The 20,241-nt window shown below is 44.0% G+C and overlaps 1 protein-coding gene across 5 annotated transcripts in view; it reads left to right on the forward strand.

The window, feature by feature from the left end:
- The window catches only part of PI4KA (phosphatidylinositol 4-kinase alpha), a 124,506-nt gene that overhangs the window by 68,580 nt on the left and 35,685 nt on the right, over nucleotides 1–20,241 (forward strand). For all 5 annotated transcript variants that reach the window (XM_063085692.1, XM_063085693.1, XM_063085695.1 and 2 more), the window contains 9 exons: nucleotides 8,604–8,712; nucleotides 9,046–9,182; nucleotides 9,329–9,462; nucleotides 12,356–12,438; nucleotides 15,992–16,062; nucleotides 16,145–16,269; nucleotides 17,391–17,472; nucleotides 17,763–17,846; nucleotides 19,125–19,214. In XM_063085692.1, the coding sequence (XP_062941762.1) occupies nucleotides 8,604–8,712; nucleotides 9,046–9,182; nucleotides 9,329–9,462; nucleotides 12,356–12,438; nucleotides 15,992–16,062; nucleotides 16,145–16,269; nucleotides 17,391–17,472; nucleotides 17,763–17,846; nucleotides 19,125–19,214 (915 nt within the window). The remainder of the gene's footprint in view (nucleotides 1–8,603; nucleotides 8,713–9,045; nucleotides 9,183–9,328; nucleotides 9,463–12,355; nucleotides 12,439–15,991; nucleotides 16,063–16,144; nucleotides 16,270–17,390; nucleotides 17,473–17,762; nucleotides 17,847–19,124; nucleotides 19,215–20,241) is intronic.

Genomic DNA, 20,241 nt, shown 5'->3' on the forward strand with positions numbered 1-20,241 from the left:
CAGTTTGGGTCTGACTGGGAAGGTCCTAGGCAGAGCGTCCTCCCCACGGGTGAGACTCCAAAGTTCTCCTTTACCTTTTGTGGTTTTTAAAGCAGTTGATAACAAAAGTAGCAACATTCCGACTGCACTTACGTGACTTAGTGAAAGTTTATCCTCCAAGAACCAGCCAAGTGCCCGAAGCATAACCCGCTCACCAAAATAATCGATAGCTATGCTTAACTTATCTGGAGATAACCCATCTAGAGAACTCAAACTATCCTTCCCTGCAAGCCAAGCATGATGTTCCTGGCGGTACCTAGTACAACTCCCCTAGGGCAGGCCAGGCCAGAAGGAATCTGCACGTACACCAGTCTTCTGAAAGGTTGTTAAATACTTAATTAGTCCCTGCAAGCAATAGGTAAAGGAGATCTCTATGAAGATCTCAACTTTATTTCCTTTACAGGGAACTACTATAAACAGTTTGCCACGGAGGTCTGGTGAATGTGCTTAGGCCCCCCTCCATTACATGAGGGGATGCCCTATGCGGGGGTGGCTCCTGGTCAGTGGACCAGAATAATTAAAAGGGAGAGTATAATTCCAGGTGGTATTAGAATCCAGTATCAGTAAGTCACGTGGACCCCAATTTTCTAAAGTCCAATTATTAAACAATGTGTTTTCTGTAAAATTAGTGGAGTGGCAAGAAATCCAATTAAGGTCTTGACTGTCTCCAATAGAAATCCAAAGATGAGAACATACAGGGATACTGGGTTTAGGATGGTTTTTGCTCATTATAGAATTTCCACCTACTCCTGCTGTGGAAATGAATACTTGACATTTTACAGCCAAAACATGATTAGGGTCTTTTACAATATGATTCGTATACCATTGGGGTTGAAAAGGAATACAGAAATTGCTAACAGTGAAATTATTTACAGCACATAAAGGTAATTTTTCAGTAAGAAAATACCAGTCATGAAGAAGTTTATGCCATCTGCTATGATAGCCCCCTTTATCACAATTTAATCCACAGTCTTGTAAGGGGCCAGAAGGGGGGAGCCACTTTCCTCCCGTGTGTGTTGTATCATTGGATGATTAAAGGAGGCTCTGTATCTTCTCATGTAATCAAATCAAAAACAGGAGGATTCAGGACATGGGTCCAAAAAATGTTATTACTTTTGCTTACGGAAGGTTGGATAATACAGAGGAGCCCATATATTATGAAAAGACATGTTACCTTTGGACCTTTGGAATTTATAGTTGTGAGCAAGCATGGCCAAGAATAAATTTTCAGGTGTCTTGGGTGTTCCGGTAATTTCCAGTGTATTTTCTGCTTGTGTGGTAAGCTTTTTAAAATCATCCCAGGTTGGTTCAGAAGAAAGCATTGTGGAAGCAAATGGATTTCTCTTCCACTTCAAAATTTTTGTTCAGCATTCCTGGAGGTGGTTGGTGCCACATGATATGGACGAACAGCTTTAGCAGGCACCCAAAGAGGATCTGTAGGAGACAAAACAGAAGCATGCCCTCTTCCCCATGTTAATAACTCAACAGGGCCCAACCATTGTAGCCCTTGTAAGGGATGTCGATATACAAAACCAAAGGTTTAGGCCTTTCATTAGGGCAGGTAAAGTGTCGATCCACTGCTGTCAAATATTGTGAATTACAATTCAGAAATTTAAGGTATATAATGCTTTCATTAATTGTTCTTGTGGTGTGAAATTTCCCTCCATATTCCCCCTATTTTGTTTATGTAATTGTGATTTGATAAGACTATTAGCTCTTTCTACAATGGCTTGGCCAATGGGGTTATAAGGGGTTCTCGTGACATGTTTAACATTCCATACATCATAAAACATTTGAAAAGCTTTGGAGGTGTATGCAGGTTAATTATCAGTTTTAATATGTGTTGGAACACCCATAGTGGCGATATAAGAGAAAAGACGTTTTTGTACATGTTTTATATTTTCTCCTATTTGTGCAGTGGCATGAATAAATCCTGACTAAGTGTCTACAGTGACATGTAAATATTTAATGCCCAAAAGGGTCATAATGAGTACCATCCATTTGCCAAATTTCATTTCCTTTAATCTATGAGGATTAATGCCACCTGGGGAGATTGTTTTAGAATATCTTTGACAATCTGAACAGGCACGAATGATTTCTTGAGCTTGTCTGTAAGGAATTTGAAAGGAATGAACCAGTGCTTTAGCACCTTGATGAAAAAATTGATGAGAAGCCATAGCTTTCTGTATAGCGTTTGTGTACATTACTAATTTGTCAGCTCGGTCATTACCTTCTGTAAGAGGACCTAGCAACCCAAATGAGATCTGATATGAGTTACAAAGAAAGGATCATTTCTACATTGAATTAATTTTTGTAATTGTCTAAACATTTCAAAGAAAGTAGCATCATTCCCATCATGAATCAAAGCGTCTTGAATAACTTGTACCAACTACGTAAGCAGTATCAGCTACTATATTGAGTGGTTGATGAGGAAAATGATGTAGAGCTGCAATAGCAGCTGCTAGTTCAGCTCGTTGTGTGGAACTATGATGAAGGGTAAGGAAATGTTTCCAACAACCCTGTTCATGCCAGAGAACAGATCCTTTACTTGACTTTCCAGAGCCATCTATAAATATAGTTAAAGCATCAGGAACAGGAATAGGTGACAAAACAGTAACAGAAGAAAGGGGCAATAATTGAATACCTTGTAATATTTTATCATGAGGCAAGGAAAATTCTAAAGTTCCCATAAAATCAGCCAAAGCAATTTGTAAAGATTCTGATGGTCTGAGCGCTGCCTGAAAAATCAGTTTTAGAAAGGCCAGGATTAATCATTTCAGGATCATAACCAGTAAGCATTTGACAATGGCGTCATCCCTGTTCTATTCTACAAACCTGTTGTTCAAATTGAGTGCATAATTTCTTTTTAGGGTGGTGAGCTTGGAAAATCCATTCAATAACTCCTATATTTGGAAGAAATTGGCATATCGGCCCAGTAGGGCTATGTGGGGTGTTTAGGACAATTAAGTGAATAGGTTCCCCTGGAGTAATGCAATCGAGCTGTCATGAACTTAACCAAAGCTCAATCTGTTGGAGTTCTTTTTTTGCATGGGGGGAGAAGACACATAGTGTGGGGAGATCAGGATCTCCTTTAAGAGTATTAAATAGATTTTGTAACTGATATTTAGGAATTCTCATAGAAGGTTGAAGCCAGTTAATATGACCAAGAAGTTTTTGTAAATCATTAAGGGTTAATTGATTTTTGATAGATAAAGAAATTTGTTGAGCATGAATAGATCTTTGTGTAATAATATAACCTAAATATTTCCATGGTTCTGTCTTCTGAATTTTTTCAGGAGTGTTTGAAGCCCTACTTCTTTTGTGTGAGTTAAGATGTGTAAGTAGATTTGAGACAGTATATTTGAATTTGCATGGGCGACAAGAATATCATCCATATAATGATAAATTAATGCATCAGGAAAAGCCAATCAGGTAGGGCGCAAAGAACGATCCACAAAATCCTGACAAATACTAGGACTGTTGATCATTCCTTAGGGAAGGACTTTCCATTGGTATCTTTGTGAAGGAGTCCCAGCATTATTGCTAAGAAGGGAAAATGCAAGTTTTTCTTTATCATCTTCATGTAAAGGGATGGTAAAAAAAATCTTTTAGATCTATAATAATAAGATAATGTCCTCTTAGAATAAGTGCTGAGTTAGGGAGCCCAGGTTGTAATGCTCCCATTGGCACAATTCGTGCATTAACTTGTCGGAGATCATGTAAAAGTCTCCATTTCCCTGATTTTTAGGGGATGCAAAAAATAGTATTCCATGGGCTGTATGAGGCTCAATATGGCCTGCTTGTAATTGTCCTTGTATTAGAAGATGAGCTTGTAATTTCTCCCCTTTAAGAGGACACTGCTCCACCCACACAGGGTCCAGTAATCCATTGCAGTTTGAATGGCAGGAGTTTGGCAGTGGCCTTCATGATAAATTTGGAGGGGAAGTGCCTGTGTAAACATCCCATGTGTAAGTAAGTCTCTCCCCCATAAAGTGATAGGGAGACTCAGTAGGAAAGGCACAATAATGACAGTTTGTTCTTCATGTCCTATACATTTTAAAGGATATTTACTTTGGCATGGGGTTTGTGTTCCTCCCAATCCAGATACAGTCAGGAAAGAGGAACTAGTTTTCCAGGAGGGAATCCAATCTTTGGAAGCAATTATAGTAATATCTGCTCCTGAATCAATTAAACCTGTTATTGTTTTTTGATTTATGATGAGAGTGAGGAGGGGTCGTCCATTATTTATCTTTGTAACCCAATAAGCTTCAGTACTACCAAACCCTCTGTCCCTCTTTCTTTGAATGTCCAGGAGTAATAAATGGTATTAATATTAATTGAGCAATATGAGTTCCTTTGGGAATGACGTGATACCCTAAACTAGTAACCATAATTTTAATTTGTCCAGTATAATCTGAATCAATAAGTCCTGGTATTATTTGAATACCTTGACTGGAATAACTAGATCTTCCTAAAATAAGTCCTGCTGAACCATTAGGCAAAGGCCCCCATATTTCTGTAGAGACAATTTTTATTTGTCCAGCCTCGTCTAAAATTAAATCCTCTGTTATGGATAAATCGAGGCCGGCACTACCAGTGGTGGCTGCTTTTAAGTCAGTCACTCACTTTCTTGAGATATTATCTCATTCTTGGGAGGCTCCCATGCTGGAGCGTGGACATTCCATGTTTGACTCCCTTTTTTTGTAGGGGTGCAGGAGCTGACACCCCTCTGTCTGTTTCCCGAAATCGGATTGCCTTCAGAGTCAAATTTAGATTTACATTGAGTGGCGGCCCAATGAAATCCCTTTGTACATTTAGGACATTTTTATTTTGGTTTAATTTGATTTTTTTTTTTTTTTTTTTTTTTTTTTTTTTTGTCGTTTTTTCGTGACCGGCACTCAGCCAATGAGTGCACTGGTCAGTCCTATATAGGATCCGAACCCGCGGCGATGCTCCCGCCGCGCTCCCAGCACAGCACTCTACCAGGTGCGCCACGGGCTCGGCCCTTAATTTGATTTTGATATCCTTGTTTACAATCCTTTTGAAAATGTCCTTTACCTCGTTTATGACATTTTCTAGATTGAAGTGCTGCAGCAAGCACTTGAGCCTTATAAGTTTCTGTACCCACATTTTAACATGCACGTATCATTTCAGCAATATTAGGCTTCCTCCCTTTTAAAGGAGCAAGAATTTTTTGACAATCATTATTTTAATTCTCATAGGCCAATTGTAAAAATAGAACATTTGCAGTTTGAATATTATCTACTTGTCTAGAGATAGCATCTTGAAGTCTGTTAAAATCTATGTAAAGTTTGGTAGGCCTTTGTCTAACAGTGGCAGAAGAGCCAGTAGGAATATTTGTTTCTGGAATTTTGTTCCATGCTTTAACAGCTGCCTGTGACATCTGAGCAAACACCTGAGGCTGAAGCCTGGCTTGATCCCGAGGTTTAAGATAAGCCCCTTCGACAATTAACATATCTATACCTATAAGAATGTTATTATTTAAATTTTCCATTGAAATAGTGGTGGCGGCATCACGAAATTCCTGAAGCCAAACACTGTATTGAGCTGTTGTTAATATGGTTTTAACAAAGGTGTTCCAGTCCCATGCTGTCATATCATAACTATCGGCTATAGCTTCTACTATTCCTTTAGTAAAAGAACTTTGGAGACCATTTTCTGTTATACTTTTCCGAAATTCCTTGTAAACAGCAAAAGGAAGGTTCTAATGCCAAGGACCTTGATTTCCACCTCAGGTGAGAGGAAAGGCATGTAACATTTCTCTCTCAGTTTGACGTCCCTCACAGAAACATTATTCCATGATAGGAGTAAAATCTGAGGGAGGCAAATCTAAAGGAGGTGGTGGCTGGGGAAAACCTGAGGCAGAAGGAGATGGATCCTGTTTTTCCAGTTTAGCTATGGTTTTGGGACTTTATATTGGCCCTAAGGCAATTTTACATAAATTCCATGTTGTAAGATGAGAAGTCTTTACAGGACCAAGAACATTTTTTAACCATCTGCCAATATGTTCCCAATCCTCTAAATCAAGACTCCCTTCTTGTGGATATCAAGGGCATTGTTGTCTAATTACCAGTAATAATTTTACAAGCTGGTGTTCAATTACTTTACATCCATCTGCTTTCAAGAGACCTTGAAGCTGTAAATTATGTTGCACTTCTTTTGATAGTGAAGTGCCCATGAAAGGAAAGTAAAAGAGAAAAAAAGAAAAAAAAATCTCTGGGTGAAAAGACCTAAATTAGACCTTGCTGTAGATGTCCCACTACCCCATGGTCGTCTATGTTTCCTTACCAGAATGAATGTCAGATGCATCCTTGGTTCCTTTACCAGGCTTCGGAAGGTCAGTCTCTGTTCCGTGGATTACAGATGACTCACACAGGGCACCACTTGTCACTCTTCTCTCAGTGAAGGAGATTCAAGGATTACTCAGAGCCCAGCTTCGTGAAAGTGGTGAGAGGCCCAGAGGGACTACACCAAGCTAACTCCCACAAGAAAGGAGAGAATAGGTGCAGCCCCGAGCTCGGGCTTGTCTCGGTCTTTTATTGTAATGTCAAGACCTTGACTATGTAACAAACTAAGTATAGTATCAAAAGAAGCGCAGAAAGGAGTGTGTGAACAGGACAGAAAATGATCTCGGTGTTCCCTACTACTCAATCAGAATATTTTTGCTGTTTTCAGCATGTGCTGTTTTCAGCACGTATAGTTCTGATCCTGTGCACTTGAGGCTTTTGCCCTTTATGCACTCCCTATTCTAATCAGGCCTCTATGTTCCCACATCTTTTATAGCTTTCTTTCTTTTTTTTTTTTTTAATCCAGACAGGGTTTATGCATTGCATTTGGCTATGATGTCTCTTTAGGCTCCTTTATCTGTTTCAGTCTTCCTACTTTTCCCCTGACCTTGATTTTTTTCAGGAGTGAGCTAGTCAGTTATCTTGTAGCCTTTTCCTTTCCTGTCTTAGGGGCCAGACAGGACCCCTCATCATCTTACAGCCCTTCTCTAGAATGTCCCAACTCCTTTCTGTCTCTCTTTTTTTTTAATTGAAACATAATTGATTATACGTATCTGTGAGGTACACGGTTGAATATCAATACCTGTGTACATATGTGATCAAATTAGGTTAATTGGTATATTCATCATTACAAAAATAATCATTCTTTGTGACCCTGAACCAATTTCTCGCTAACCTCCCTCTCTCTCCCCATTTCCCACCTCTAATTACCACAGTTATGCTCTTTCCTTTTCTTTCCATCTCTCTTGAAGTACAGGAATATTTACCCACACAGGGTCCTAACCAGCCATGGCCATTTCATATCTTTATCTAATGACACGTCAAAGAGTTTCTAGGGCCTTTTCTGATACTACCCTGCTCTTCCCTTTCTGAGGACTAGAGCAGTCTCAGGTGGGATGATGGCCAGTGGGCCAGGAGTGGTCAGAGAGCAGGGAGAACGCACAGGGCATTTTCATGCCTAAGTCCTTAGAGGGAGCCAAGAAGTTCATAGGGTGAGGAGTAGCAGCCCAAATCAAAGATAGGGTTGAGTCACTTTCTCTTACCTGTGTCAAAACCTCTTTGGGTTTCACAGCCACTTGGAGCCTCTGTTGTACCAATTTATAGTCCTGCCAGCTGTGCGTGAATGTGCCTGTCTCACTGCATCCCCCTCACTTCCCAGCAATGAGTATCATGACCTTTCTCCACTCTGGGTCCCTTGCCCATGTTTGGCACTCATAAGTGGTTAGATCGCAAAGCCCCCCTCACTGCAGGTTGATCATCACTGTACCGAGTTTCTGTGAGGAACTACCTGTCCAGCTGGGTGTTGTGCACAAATTTAACCATTTTACATAACTGATGAGCCACTCCCTGCTTCACACCAGGTGAGACGCTGTCTAGAACAGGGATGTATGGGCTATGGCCTCTCACTCTGCCACAGTATGCTGCTGCTTTTACCTATTTTACATATTGGGATACTGCCCCGCATTACTGTTGGAAAAAGTTGCGCTGCTGAAAAAGATTGAAATCCACTTCTTCTTGACCCACAAGATTTCTCCCAACCTCCCTGCCTTTCCAATTGCATCCCTTCCTCTGAGCACCAGCCCCCATTCACCATTTGCCTTTCCCTAAGCACTCCATGCCTCCCACAGTGCCAGGCTTTGGACCTGGTGCTCCCTATCACTGGGCAAGCTGCTTTCTTCTCTGTGCCTGGCTAAGCTTTACTCACATGGCAACTTTGAGACCTATGACACCTTCTCCAGGGACTCAGCCCTGCTGTGTTTGTTTGCTTACCTCCCTCCAAACTAAACAGAATGCCCTTTAAGTGCAGGAATGCCTACCACACATTAGGTACTCAGTAAATGAATGAATGAATAAACTGCTAATACTTATTGGCGAAATTATCAAGAGGCATTGGTCACTGATCAGTGTGCAAACCCAATCTGACTGAGTCTCTGAGAATGCTCTTGGAGAATGAGTTGATGGTTGATTTTACACCTACAGGTGTGAGGGTTTCATGAACAAATAACCACCTTTCTCCCTCTCTTCTTGGCATATCAGCTTACCCGACGACTGCCGCCCATCAAGGAAGCTAAGCCTCGGTTACAGAAGCTCTTCCGGGACTTCTGGCTCTATTCTGTACTGATGGGATTCGCTGTGGAGGGGTCAGGTAGGGGGATGATCTCTCTCCCGGGGAAGGCAGAGTGCAGAGTGACAACAAAGAGAGATCAGAGTCAGCCTAATTATCAATGTGAGCACATTTGAGATGAGTCCCAGTGCAGCTGCTGCTTTCTACAGGTATTTGCAAATGTTACAGTTCCCAGATGTAGTTTAGGCCACATACCTTAGGAAAAATCTGCCCAAGTTAGGTAACACACTCATTTCTATGCCCCGTTTTTGGGATAATTGTCTCAAAGAATCCACAACTCTAGAAATTGTCAGAGCCAGTCTGCAGAGCTTTTCGACTGAGGTAATCTTCTCAGTTCTATTCATTCTCTTCCAGGACTCTGGCCAGAAGAGTGGTACGAGGGGGTCTGTGAGATAGCCACCAAATCCCCCCTGCTCACCTTTCCCAGCAAGGAGCCACTGCGCTCTGTCCTGCAGTATAACTCAGCCATGAAAAACGACACAGTTACCCCCGTAAGGATTCTCCTCTCATTTTTGCTAAGCTCTTTGTATTGATAAGGGCCGATCTTTCTGTTGTACTTAACATGTGTTGCCAGCCACTGGGGCCCATTTCTCCTGGGGAGGTGCCAGCGAGCCCTCGGGTGTGTCTTTACCTCCAGGCCGAGCTGAGTGAGCTCCGCAGCACCATCATCAACCTGCTGGACCCTCCTCCTGAAGTGTCCGCCCTCATCAACAAGCTGGACTTTGCCATGTCCACCTACCTCCTGTCTGTTTACCGGCTGGAATATATGAGGTACATGAGCCTGCACCTCCCCACACCTCCACATTTGAGTGGATTTGTTATTTTTGGACTCTTCTGGGCATGGGACTTTTTCAACTACTCCCAAGACATACAAGATTCTAAAAAAAACAAAAACACCCTTTGCTTTTCTTGTATGTCTCCCTTCATGAGTATCAAAGGCCACATCTAGTAACACCCCCTGGTGTCTGAAGCCTGCAATCATCCCCTCTCTCATAGGGAACAGGCTTCTGGGGCCAGCCAGTTAGCTCAGTTGTTTAGAGCATGGTGCCGATAGGGAACAGGCTTCTGAGCAATGACAATCAGTGCTGCACACAGTCCATTGACTGGGCGAGGGCCCCTCTGAGGAACCAGGCCTCACTGAGAATGGTCCTAAGACACTCACTGAGCTGGTTTCCAGGACCACAGCTGAGTACAAACAGCAAACATGATGCAGGATGCAGCCAGCTCCAAAACATTTCTCCAGGTGGTTTCACGCTCAGGATGTACCTGTAACCACAGCAGTCCTAACAGCTGTAATGACTGTTTTGGTCTGTAATTGTCATCATGGTCACATCAGTAGCTAACATGGATTGAGTGCTCATGCTGTACTAGGTGCTCTGCTAAGTTATGTATATGGGCACACTGTGCAAAAGCCTTCAGGTAGGGCCGGCCCGTGGCTTACTCAGGAGAGTGCGGTGCTGATAACACCAAGGCCACGGGTTCAGATCCTATATAGGGATGGCCAGTTCACTCACAGGCTGAGCGGGGTGCTGACAACACCAAGCCAAGGGTTAAGATCCCCTTACTGGTCGTCTTTTAAAAAAAGAAAGGCTTGAGGTAGGCACTGTTATATACCCATTTTAGAGATGAGGAGAACGAGACATTGAGCAGTTAAGTAAATTGCCAAGGTAATAATCCCTGGTGTAGACTGGAACCCACACTGTTTCCTAAGCACTGTGCCATGCTGCCTTTTGTAAATGAGGGCTGGAGGAAGCCACCAGGACACACAGACCCAGCACCTGTGGCCAGCCAGTGTGGGTTCTGCAGGCCCCCATGGTAAGGCCTAAGGCATCCTGCACATCCTGCACCGAATACACTAGCTACTAAAAGATGATTCTCTGTCATCAAAAAAAGGTCAAATTATTCTAAGCTTTTTTGTCTAAGTCACGGGAGGGATGCAATAAGTTATGGAATAATTTCTTTCTCGGGTGATTTGAAAAAGAAAGTGTTAGTTCTTAAAAGGAGGGATATTTGGAGAACAACACTATTACCTTTCTTTGGTGCTATGCAACCTCTGGTAAAAGAAATCGTACTTGAAAGCTCAGAATATAACACAGATTAAAGCTGTTTTGGTTAAGAGCCATGTGCCCCCTCCCTCCTGCTCAGTCCCCTCCTTCCTGCTTCTCGGCAGCCGAGGGCTCCGTGACAGATCAGAATTTCTCCCCAGAGTTGCAGAGAACCAAAGGAGTTTTGACTTTTTTTCTTTTCATAATAATTTTTTAAAAATTTTAGTTACTTAAAGTAAAAAGAGAACATTACAAAAACTTGCAAAACAATTGGAAAGAAATAAACCCCACTGATCTCATTACCATCTCCTGTAGCATGGTAGTATAGCTCCTTCTGGTTTTTATTACAAAGAATATGTTTTCAAAGACAAGCCAAGTCAAAACAGAGCAAAAGATGTCTCAGGACTTCCTTAGCCTCATGAGTTTCAAGGCAGGGCTGTCCCCACCTCCCCATGAGTATGCCCCTGAGTGGTAGTCTCAGGTTGTCAGGACAGGTTTTTGGGTTAACTGGCAGAGGAGGATGCTAACAGACCAGCCTACAGGCAGCTCCGACAAGTCCAGCTTCAGTCTGGGCTGCCTTCCAGGACCCTGCGAGCACTCTGCTAGCACAGAGAAGCAATCCGAAGCCTCTATTCAAGACTGGCTTAGATTCCCCACCATGGTTATTGGGAGAACTTTAAAACCACAAAGTAGAACATGTGAGAAATCAAGTTAAAGCTGTGTGCTCGTGAGCACCTGAGAATGCATGGCTCAGAGCCACCCAGCCTGCCCCACTGAGGCTGAACTCTGGGAAACCTGGTGCAGAGGCTGATCGCTGCACGCCGCAGAGCCCTGCAGTCTTAGCACAGCCCTGGAACTCACAGTGGCCACGGTCCAAGCACATGCATTTCTTTTTTCTTTCTTTCTTTCCTGAGGTCAAAGATATGTTTTACTGTAAAAGTAAAAACATTCATGATACATAAAACAAAAACAAGAAGAAAAAACATTGGAATAGTACAAAAGATTCTAAATGTGAAAAAATTCAGGTCTCACTTTCCTAGCCCCAAATCCTTCATTACTACTATCGAAAGATGCTCACTGTTAATAGTCTCTTATTTTTCCCTCTAGTAATCGTCTGTGCATAGGCAAGCATATATATCCTACATGTGCACATGCACAGAAAGGCCTTTAGGAAACTGTCGGCAGGATTTTGCTGTACGTGTTTCCCCCACACCTTGCTTTTTTCACTTAATAGTATGTCTAGGATGTTCTTTATCAGCACTTATGGAGCTGCCTCTTGTTTTGGTGTCTGTGTAATGAGTCATCAAGTGGTGTACTTTGGCTTATCTGACCAGTCTCCTAGTGATGGACATTGAGATTGTTTCCGTTTTGGGGAATGCAGTCAGTGCTGTTATGAGAATCCTTGTGCACACAATCCTTAAGATATATTGCTAGTGTGGGGTTGCTGGGTTGAAAATATGGGAATGTTGTGATAGAAGGTACACATCACCTTACAGAAAGCCCAGGTCATCGTATGCCCCTGTAAATGGCAGAGCCTCACCAATTCTGGGCAGTGTCAAATCTGTGATAGGGAGGGCCTGGATTTTTCAAAATTTATTCAAAGCTGTTTTCCTTGTTAGGGTACTGCGTTCAGCAGATCCTGATCGCTTCCAGGTAATGTTCTGCTACTTTGAAGATAAAGCTATTCAGAAAGACAAATCTGGTAAGCCTATTATGATGGTACTCTCATGATGAATTGAGCTTTAAAAGGATAAAAAGGAATACTACTTCCTATTCTCTGTCTACATGGAGAAAATTTATGAAGTTACATACTACACTGGAAAGATCAGTATAAAATATACAACCTTAAAATATACATCTTTCTGCCTCTGCCACTGTTGCAAGGGCCCTAAAACAGAAGGCATGTCACTCTGGCCCACTGCCTGTGCTCAAGTGTGCTCTAGCACCTAGACCCTGGTCCCTAATACTATCCTCTGCCAAAAGGAACCAGGGCTCTTCGGATAGTCATTGATGGACCTGGAGCATCTTAACTGTTGTCAGAGAGCAGTCATGCTTTTTAAACATCAGGAGCAGGCTGAGAGGACCAAGGAACCAATTTAAAAGGATTCCCAATGGACAAATTATAATGATTTGAATATAAATACAATATTTTTATTATATTGCTTAATTGAAACAAGGTTTTTGTTGTTTTTTTTTTTTAAAAAGATGACCGGTAAGGGGATCTTAACCCTTGACTTGGTGTTGTCAGCACCACGCTCAGCCAGTGAGCGAACCGGCCATCCCTATATGGGATCCGAACCCGGGGCCTTGGTGTTATCAGCACCGCACTCTCCCGAGTGAGCCACGGGCCGGCCCAATTGAAACAAGTTTTGATTGTGAGAGGTATGAGTTCATGACACTCCAAAAAGAGCAAAGTTTAATATAAAATGAACAAGAAGATGGTTGTAATTACAAAAGAAGGATGAATACACTGGGATGTGTATGTATATGTATATATAACGTTTGTTTCTCCATTAAGTATTTGTGAAGTGGAGCCATGTAGTTTTTTCTCTTTGTGTAATCAGGAAAGAGGAAACACCAGGTAAAAGCCACACAGTCCAGGAACAGGGCAAGCACCAGCAATAGAGGGACTGATCACACCTGATCTCAGAGTGACCAGGTAGCAAGAGCATCCAGTGTGTGATGGTCAGAGGCATCCCACAGAGTAGCCGGTTAAAGATGCTCTATTAGCCGAGACCTCCAGAGAGAGCTGGCTGCGGGCACAGCCATCATCATGAGGGTCTCCACGCCTTGGTAGCCCTGCCAATTGTGAGGAGACACCATTCAGGGACGGCAGTAGGTCAGGCTCTATGGGTCACATATGAGTCAAGACCTGCACCATTTCTGGGAACATTTCAGAATATGAAAATCTGTATGAAACACAAGTCTCACAATGCAGCATGTCCTCAGACCCTGAGTGCACAGAGGGCCTCAGCTGTCGCCAGTTCTAGCCAAGAGGACTGAACTCCTAGGAAGACAGAAAAATAGTGGAAACTCTAGGAAGGCATAAAAATATTATAGTTACCAAAACCCTGTAAGGCAAACCTAAGATGAGAATAGGAACAAAAAGAAGAGATGGAAAACTGGAAAGGGGCACAAAGAACTTTCTGGACTGATGGAAATGTTCTGTATTTGTTTGGGTGGTGGTTGGATGAGAGTACACTATTGTTAAAAGTCATCAAATTGAGCATGTAAGATCTGTGGATTTTATTATATACAAATTATATCTCAACTCTTAAAAAATTACAAAGGGAAAAATTACAAAGGGCTAACATTAAATAGGTTTTGCAAAAGTTTATTTAGTCAAAAATATAAGAAGAAGAAGAGAGATTAAAATGGAGACAGCAAAGAAAAAAAGTTAAATGCATAGTATAGGCACTTTTGATCGGTTTTAGTGTAAGGACAATGATAAGTCTGATTTAAAGGTGTTTAAAATTTTAAGAGATGCTGAAGCATTAGACCTATGTTTTAATTAAATGCTTCAAATACTTTGATTAATTTTGTAATCATGTTTAAATATGTAGGGAATTTGGTAGAATCCACGAACTTTTTCAGGAATGCTTACTGATAAATTCTTAAGTTTAACAAATTTAGTGTTAATAAAGTACAACTAGTAGTGAGTAGTCCTTTCCATTGCTAGAAACCATAGGCACATTGATGAATCTCTCAACTTGTTCTTTCTGATGGAGAAATCCCTGGATACTTCTGGTACCATTTTTTTCATTTGTTGAAAAATCAATGCTTGAAGAAATGTTTTTAAAAAATCACCCCAGGGACTCCGAGATGCTGCTTTATGTAAGACTTTCATCCAATAAGTCCTTTGCAGAGTACTTCACACTGCTGCACAACAGAGTCTGGAAATTAGATGCATGGATTTCTTTTTGCAGCTGGGAGCCAGTGGGGTAAGCAAGGAAGGATGATGTGAGGGTTCTGGAGCCTCTTGCAGGACAGGTCCCAGATACAGAAGAGGGATCCCCTTGGGGCTCAAAGAGTCTCACATACACGCCCAAGGACCACTTGGGGGTAGAGCAGAGATGCCGTCAACCACTGGCTGAACTGCTCATTGATTCATTCCCCTAACTTGTCCACCAGTGTTTGTGTAGCAGTTATTTTGTGCTAGACAGTTGGCTCACCCTGAGATTCTTTGATTCTAGGAGGGAGAGTAAGCAATACAAAAATGGAAACTACCAACCCCTAAGGAGCCCCTAAGGAACCTAAGGATCTAGCACATTTTGTCAGCCTCCCAATGAGAACATCTGTTTCTGCAGGCAGAATCAACTGAAAGGACTGGCTAGTTAGCTCAGTTGGTTAGCATGTGGTATTACAACAGCAAGGTCAAGGGTTCAGATCCCCATGCTGGCCAGCTGCCAAAAAGAGAGAGAGAGAGAAAACCATCAGAATCCACTGATGGATGCTAAAATCAGTGGGCAAAAATTTAAAGACAAATGAGATATTTGCATAACCTCAAAATCTCTTCCTCCAAATATTTATCAGTTGCTGGGGTAGTCTTAACTCTCATCCACCAATTCGCTTTGGGAGGTAGTGCTTAATTCCTTAGCCCCTGGTGTGGGCTGGGTGGGCTTCATGACTCACTTCTAAAGAATGGAGTATGGAAAGGGACAATTGTAACTCAAACCAAGGATTAAGGCTAACCTCCCCAGTGATAAGAGATACTGATATCACATACCCCTGATATGATGTGACAAGAAGGGCACATCACCTCTGTGGTTTTCTCCCCAAAATCCTGTGACCCTAGTCTAATCATGAGCAAGCATTAGACAAACCTAAATTGAGGGACAGTCTACAAAATACCTGTGTTCTTCAAAAGTGTCAAGGTCATGAAAGACAAAAACAGACCGAGGAATCAACACAGATTAGAGGAGACTAGGCAACATGATGAGTAAAAGTCACATGGTGTCCTGGATTGGATTCTGGAACAGAAAAGGGACATGAGCAAGGGCAACTGGGGAAATTTAGATAATAAAGTCTGAAGTTTAGGTAATAGTATTGTATTGTCATCCGTTTCTCAGTTTTGGCAAATGCAACCTGGTTATAGCAGGTATAAGTATCTGGGGAAGCCAGGTGAAGGGTATATGGGAACTCTGTGCTGTCTCTACAAGTCTGAAATCATTTCAAAAGAAAATGTTTGAAAATAGCCAAGTTTGGTTCCTTTCTGGTGCTGCACCTGATCCATGGAAACCTACCTGTCGTTTCAGGGATGATGCAGTGTGTGATTGCTGTTGCGGACAAAGTGTTTGATGCTTTCCTGAACATGATGGCGGATAAAGTAAGCCTTATCAGAGCGTGAGCACGTGGCTGCTGGAAGCACACGAAGGGCGCTATTGTACCTGTCTCTTCTGAATCTCTAGGCTAAGACCAAGGAGAATGAAGAGGAGCTGGAGCAGCATGCTCAGTTTCTGCTGGTGAACTTTAACCACATTCACAAGAGGATAAGGAGGGTGGCCGACAAGTATCTGTCTGGTCTGGTAGATAAGTAAGTTTATTTTCCTTCTAATGCTTTGGGTGGGTGGGTGGGTGGGTGGGTGTACACTTTTGTGATTTGGAATATGGGGAAAAGTACAGAAAAAAATGGAGTCAGAATGAAAATTCTCAAGGGCAATGCAGCTTCCACAGTTGTCAGTGAGTTTGCCACAGAGTCTGAATTTTGGTCCTGAAACCTCCATTCATTCTGACCTATCCATGTTATTTATGGTATGTCTTTGGCTGATCAGGGTGTCATGTTCCTGTGTTGCTGAATCCCACCCACTCTGGCAAGGGTCTGCCCACTATCTCCTAGCACAGAACCCAGCCAGAAGTCTCCTGGTAGAATCGGTGTCTTTTGGGCTTCTCAGGAACTAAAGCCCACACTGGCCCTGTTCCACTACATGCCCTCTGTGCTGGTAGCCAAAGCAGATCCTCTTGGGACACATTCCCACACTGATGAGAACCCTGGGCCAGCCTCTTTGAGGTGTGAAGGCCAGAGGCAGCAAACACCCACACTAAGCCTACCACAAATGCTGTGTTGCCTGTCCAGGCATCAGTGCCATCAGCGGTGGGGCCAGAGCCAGCCAAGCACCATGAGAACAATCCCAGCACACATGTGGCACATGTCTGAGCTGAGCCTCCTGAGCGCTGGGCCACAGATAAGTTACAGCTGTGCAGAGATGCTACACCTGTTGCTTTCAGGAGTAGGCAACTTTTCTTCTCCAGGGTGTCATGCAGACACTGTTGTTTTCTATTTGTGCCATGAAGTGAGAAATATTGCGGAGCCCTGGTTGAAAACTAAGAGAATTGCTTTCAGAAGTGAGGGGACATGACCTGGCCAGTGGATAACCAAGACAGTTGGTGTCAGGTTCAGAGCAGGTTGCTTGGGGCATGTCTCGCCCTGAGGAGTGGGGCTGGCAGGGGTCTGGGGAGCATGTCTGACCGAGCACCATCCACCTCGCTGCTGGGGAAGGCAGGTACCCTCCTGCCTTCAGCTGGTCACAGCACGTGTGGGCTTGTGCCAGGGCAGGGGGAGGTAGCAGAGGGGGCCCCAGGCCCCACCCACCAAATAGAGCCTGGCTTCCTGAGAGGGTTTGATGCCTGGGCCCTGAGAGCTGGCTCTTGGTGCAGATTTCCCCACTTGCTCTGGAGCGGGACTGTGCTGAAGACCATGCTGGACATCCTGCAGACCCTGTCACTGTCGCTGAGTGCTGTAAGTATCCTTGGGTGACCTGGGGTTGACTGATTCATCTCTGATCCACCCTCTGTTGTGGCATGCTCCTCTCGTGACACACCTGAATCTAACTTAGGCTACACAGGGCATACCAGGGATGTGGGGCCCAAATCCCACCCTGGGGTTTCTAGTCAGCTGCAACAAGTTCAGAAGCCTGTCACAGGATGCATGGGGGAGGGGTGGCAAACGTTCTGCTGCCCAGTGTCAGAGGCTTGACAGCAGCAACATGGGAAGGCAGTTTGGAAGAGGGTGTCCCACTGTGCTTGCAGGATATTCACAAGGACCAGCCTTACTACGACATTCCTGATGCCCCCTATCGGATCACAGTTCCTGACACCTACGAAGCCCGAGAGGTAGGCCCCACGTGGTCCTCTGCAGAAAGGGCCAGTTCACCACCACTCCTTGAGTGTGTCTAGGCAGGTGCTTGGTGTATACGAGGTCACCCAGTCCCCAGCAGTTTGGGGTGTGAGAAATACTGGCCCCATCCCATGATGAGGAAACTGAGCAGTTGCTGGGGTCCCATCAATGATGAGGGGAGCTAGGCCGCCCCCAGGCTTGTCAGTCCTCCAAGCCTGTGCTCTGGCCACTCAGTCAGGCTGGCTCTCAGCTGTGTTCCTGGTTAGCTGCCAAAGAGGTTTCAGCTTCCTATCAGTTTATAGTTTCTCAAATCCACATTGACACCAAAAAGATAAACAAATAAATAAATAAAGCAAAAAAAGGGCTGGCTGGTTAGCTCAATTGGTTAGAGTGCTACCTTGTAACACCAAGGTCAAGGGTTTGGTTCCCCTTGCCAGCCAGCTCCCAGAAATAAGTAAATAAATCCACATTGAGCAAGCATGATTTTCAGACGAGCTTCACTTCCTGAGGTGTCCTGACTTTGTTATTGTGGTAATAGAGTAACATGACTTCGGCTTTGCACTGTATTGTGGGAAACCAGGCAGGGTGAATAGCTCCAAATGATGAGGCAATGCTGGGCGTCTCCTCTTTCCAATTCAGTCTACCCAGATCCTTGCTGTGGCAGGACCAAAGCTCAGTTTGGCTCGGAGCTCCTCCAGCCTGGGGCTTGGGTCCTCTCAGCCAGACCAGCTGTCAATGGGGAGTTTCCCCACACAGTGTCGTGGCACCTGTGAGGAATTTTGCTACCCAGAACCTGCCTCCCTCTTCAATTACTGACTCGAGACGTATGTTGCATGGTGGCTGTGTACTGTGCTATTCATGTAGGCTCTGCCACACAGCCTTGTTTAAGAATTACTGTAGTATGTGTGGGCTTCCAGTGCTGGCAGCCTTGGTGTTAGAACACAGTCACTGAGTTAGTCTGCTGGGCTTCCATAGCAAAGTACCACAGACTGGGTGGCTTGAAAAAGACATTTATTTCTCATAGTTCTCAGGGGTAGAAGTTCAGGATCAAGGCGTTGGCAGTGTTGGTTTCTCTTGAGGCCCTTTCCTTGGCTTGTACATGGCCACCTGCTCTCCATGTCTTCACGGGGTCTTCATTCCCATTCTGAGGCACTGAGGGTTAGGGCTTCAACTTAGGAATTTGGGGGGAGGACACAATTCAGCCTATGACAGTCACCTCAACAGCCCAGAAGAAGTACTCTCATTTTGTTGAAAAGCAGTGTCACCCCTTCTAGAGCATTGTGAAGGACTTTGCTGCACGCTGTGGAATGATCCTACAGGAGGCCATGAAGTGGGCGCCCACGGTCACCAAGTCCCACCTTCAGGTACCGTCTTAAAATCATGAAAAGGCAATCTCTATAAACTCCTTCAAGCTGTCTAGAGAGTTTTACACAGACACAGAGAACTCAAAATACAAATGGCACTAGTGAGAATAAATAGAGACCAAAAACATGAGTCTAGTGCCTGAGAATAATGAACGTCTTGGGCTGCTCTGCCTTAGGAGCACCTGGGGGTGAGTGTGCTGGTCAGGGCAGGTGGGCCCAGGGGACCTGACTGCTCACACCAGGGGAGGTGCTAGGTCTGTGGCAGGACTTGGGGGCTGCTCACAAGATGGATGGAGGCGGTGTGGTGGGCAGGGGAGGCTGTCAGGTGGTGGCAGCAGCTCTGAGGACCAAGTGCAGGGGCTTGACTAAGGCTGGTGAAGCAGAGGCAGGGTTGGAGACGTGTCCCATCAAAGCTCTATCTAGAGTAGAGATAGAATAGTGGTTACAAGAGACCAGGAGGAAGGGGGGTAAGGGAGAGGAGGAACAGTGGACTGATGGGTACAAAACTATCCTAACTACCCTAAGTGAATCATTGTCAGTATGTGCACGTATTAAAACAATACACTGTACCCCACAAATATGTACAAGTAATGTTCAAATAAAAAAAGACAAATTTTAAAAACAGTTCTATCTAGGCTGCACATATAGGTGAATGTGAGTCATCTTAAACAAAAACACTATTTTGTAAACACAAATGAGGTAAGCTGTTGTTCTCCAGGAGCCCCCTAGAACGAACGGCACAGTTCTGTGTGTACATGCTCATGTGCAGTTTTCTGCAGGGAGTGACGTGGCTCACCCTACACTCCTTTACCTGGTTCAGGAATCCTTTCCGACCTAGCCTGTCTCTGGCTCATACTGGTGCCTGCCCTCTCACTCCTGTAGTTGGTGTTCCTGTGGTGCTGAGTCCCCTGTAGTCTCCAGAGCAGGCAACCTCCCTCACACCTCTGCACTCTGCCAGTGTCCCTTTGCCCCGATGCCCTCCTTCCACTGGTCAGCCAGGTAGACTCAGGTGTTTGCTGTGTGCACC

The sequence above is a fragment of the Cynocephalus volans genome, chromosome 2, assembly GCF_027409185.1.
Source record: "Cynocephalus volans isolate mCynVol1 chromosome 2, mCynVol1.pri, whole genome shotgun sequence".
NCBI classification, from domain to species: Eukaryota; Metazoa; Chordata; class Mammalia; order Dermoptera; family Cynocephalidae; genus Cynocephalus; species Cynocephalus volans.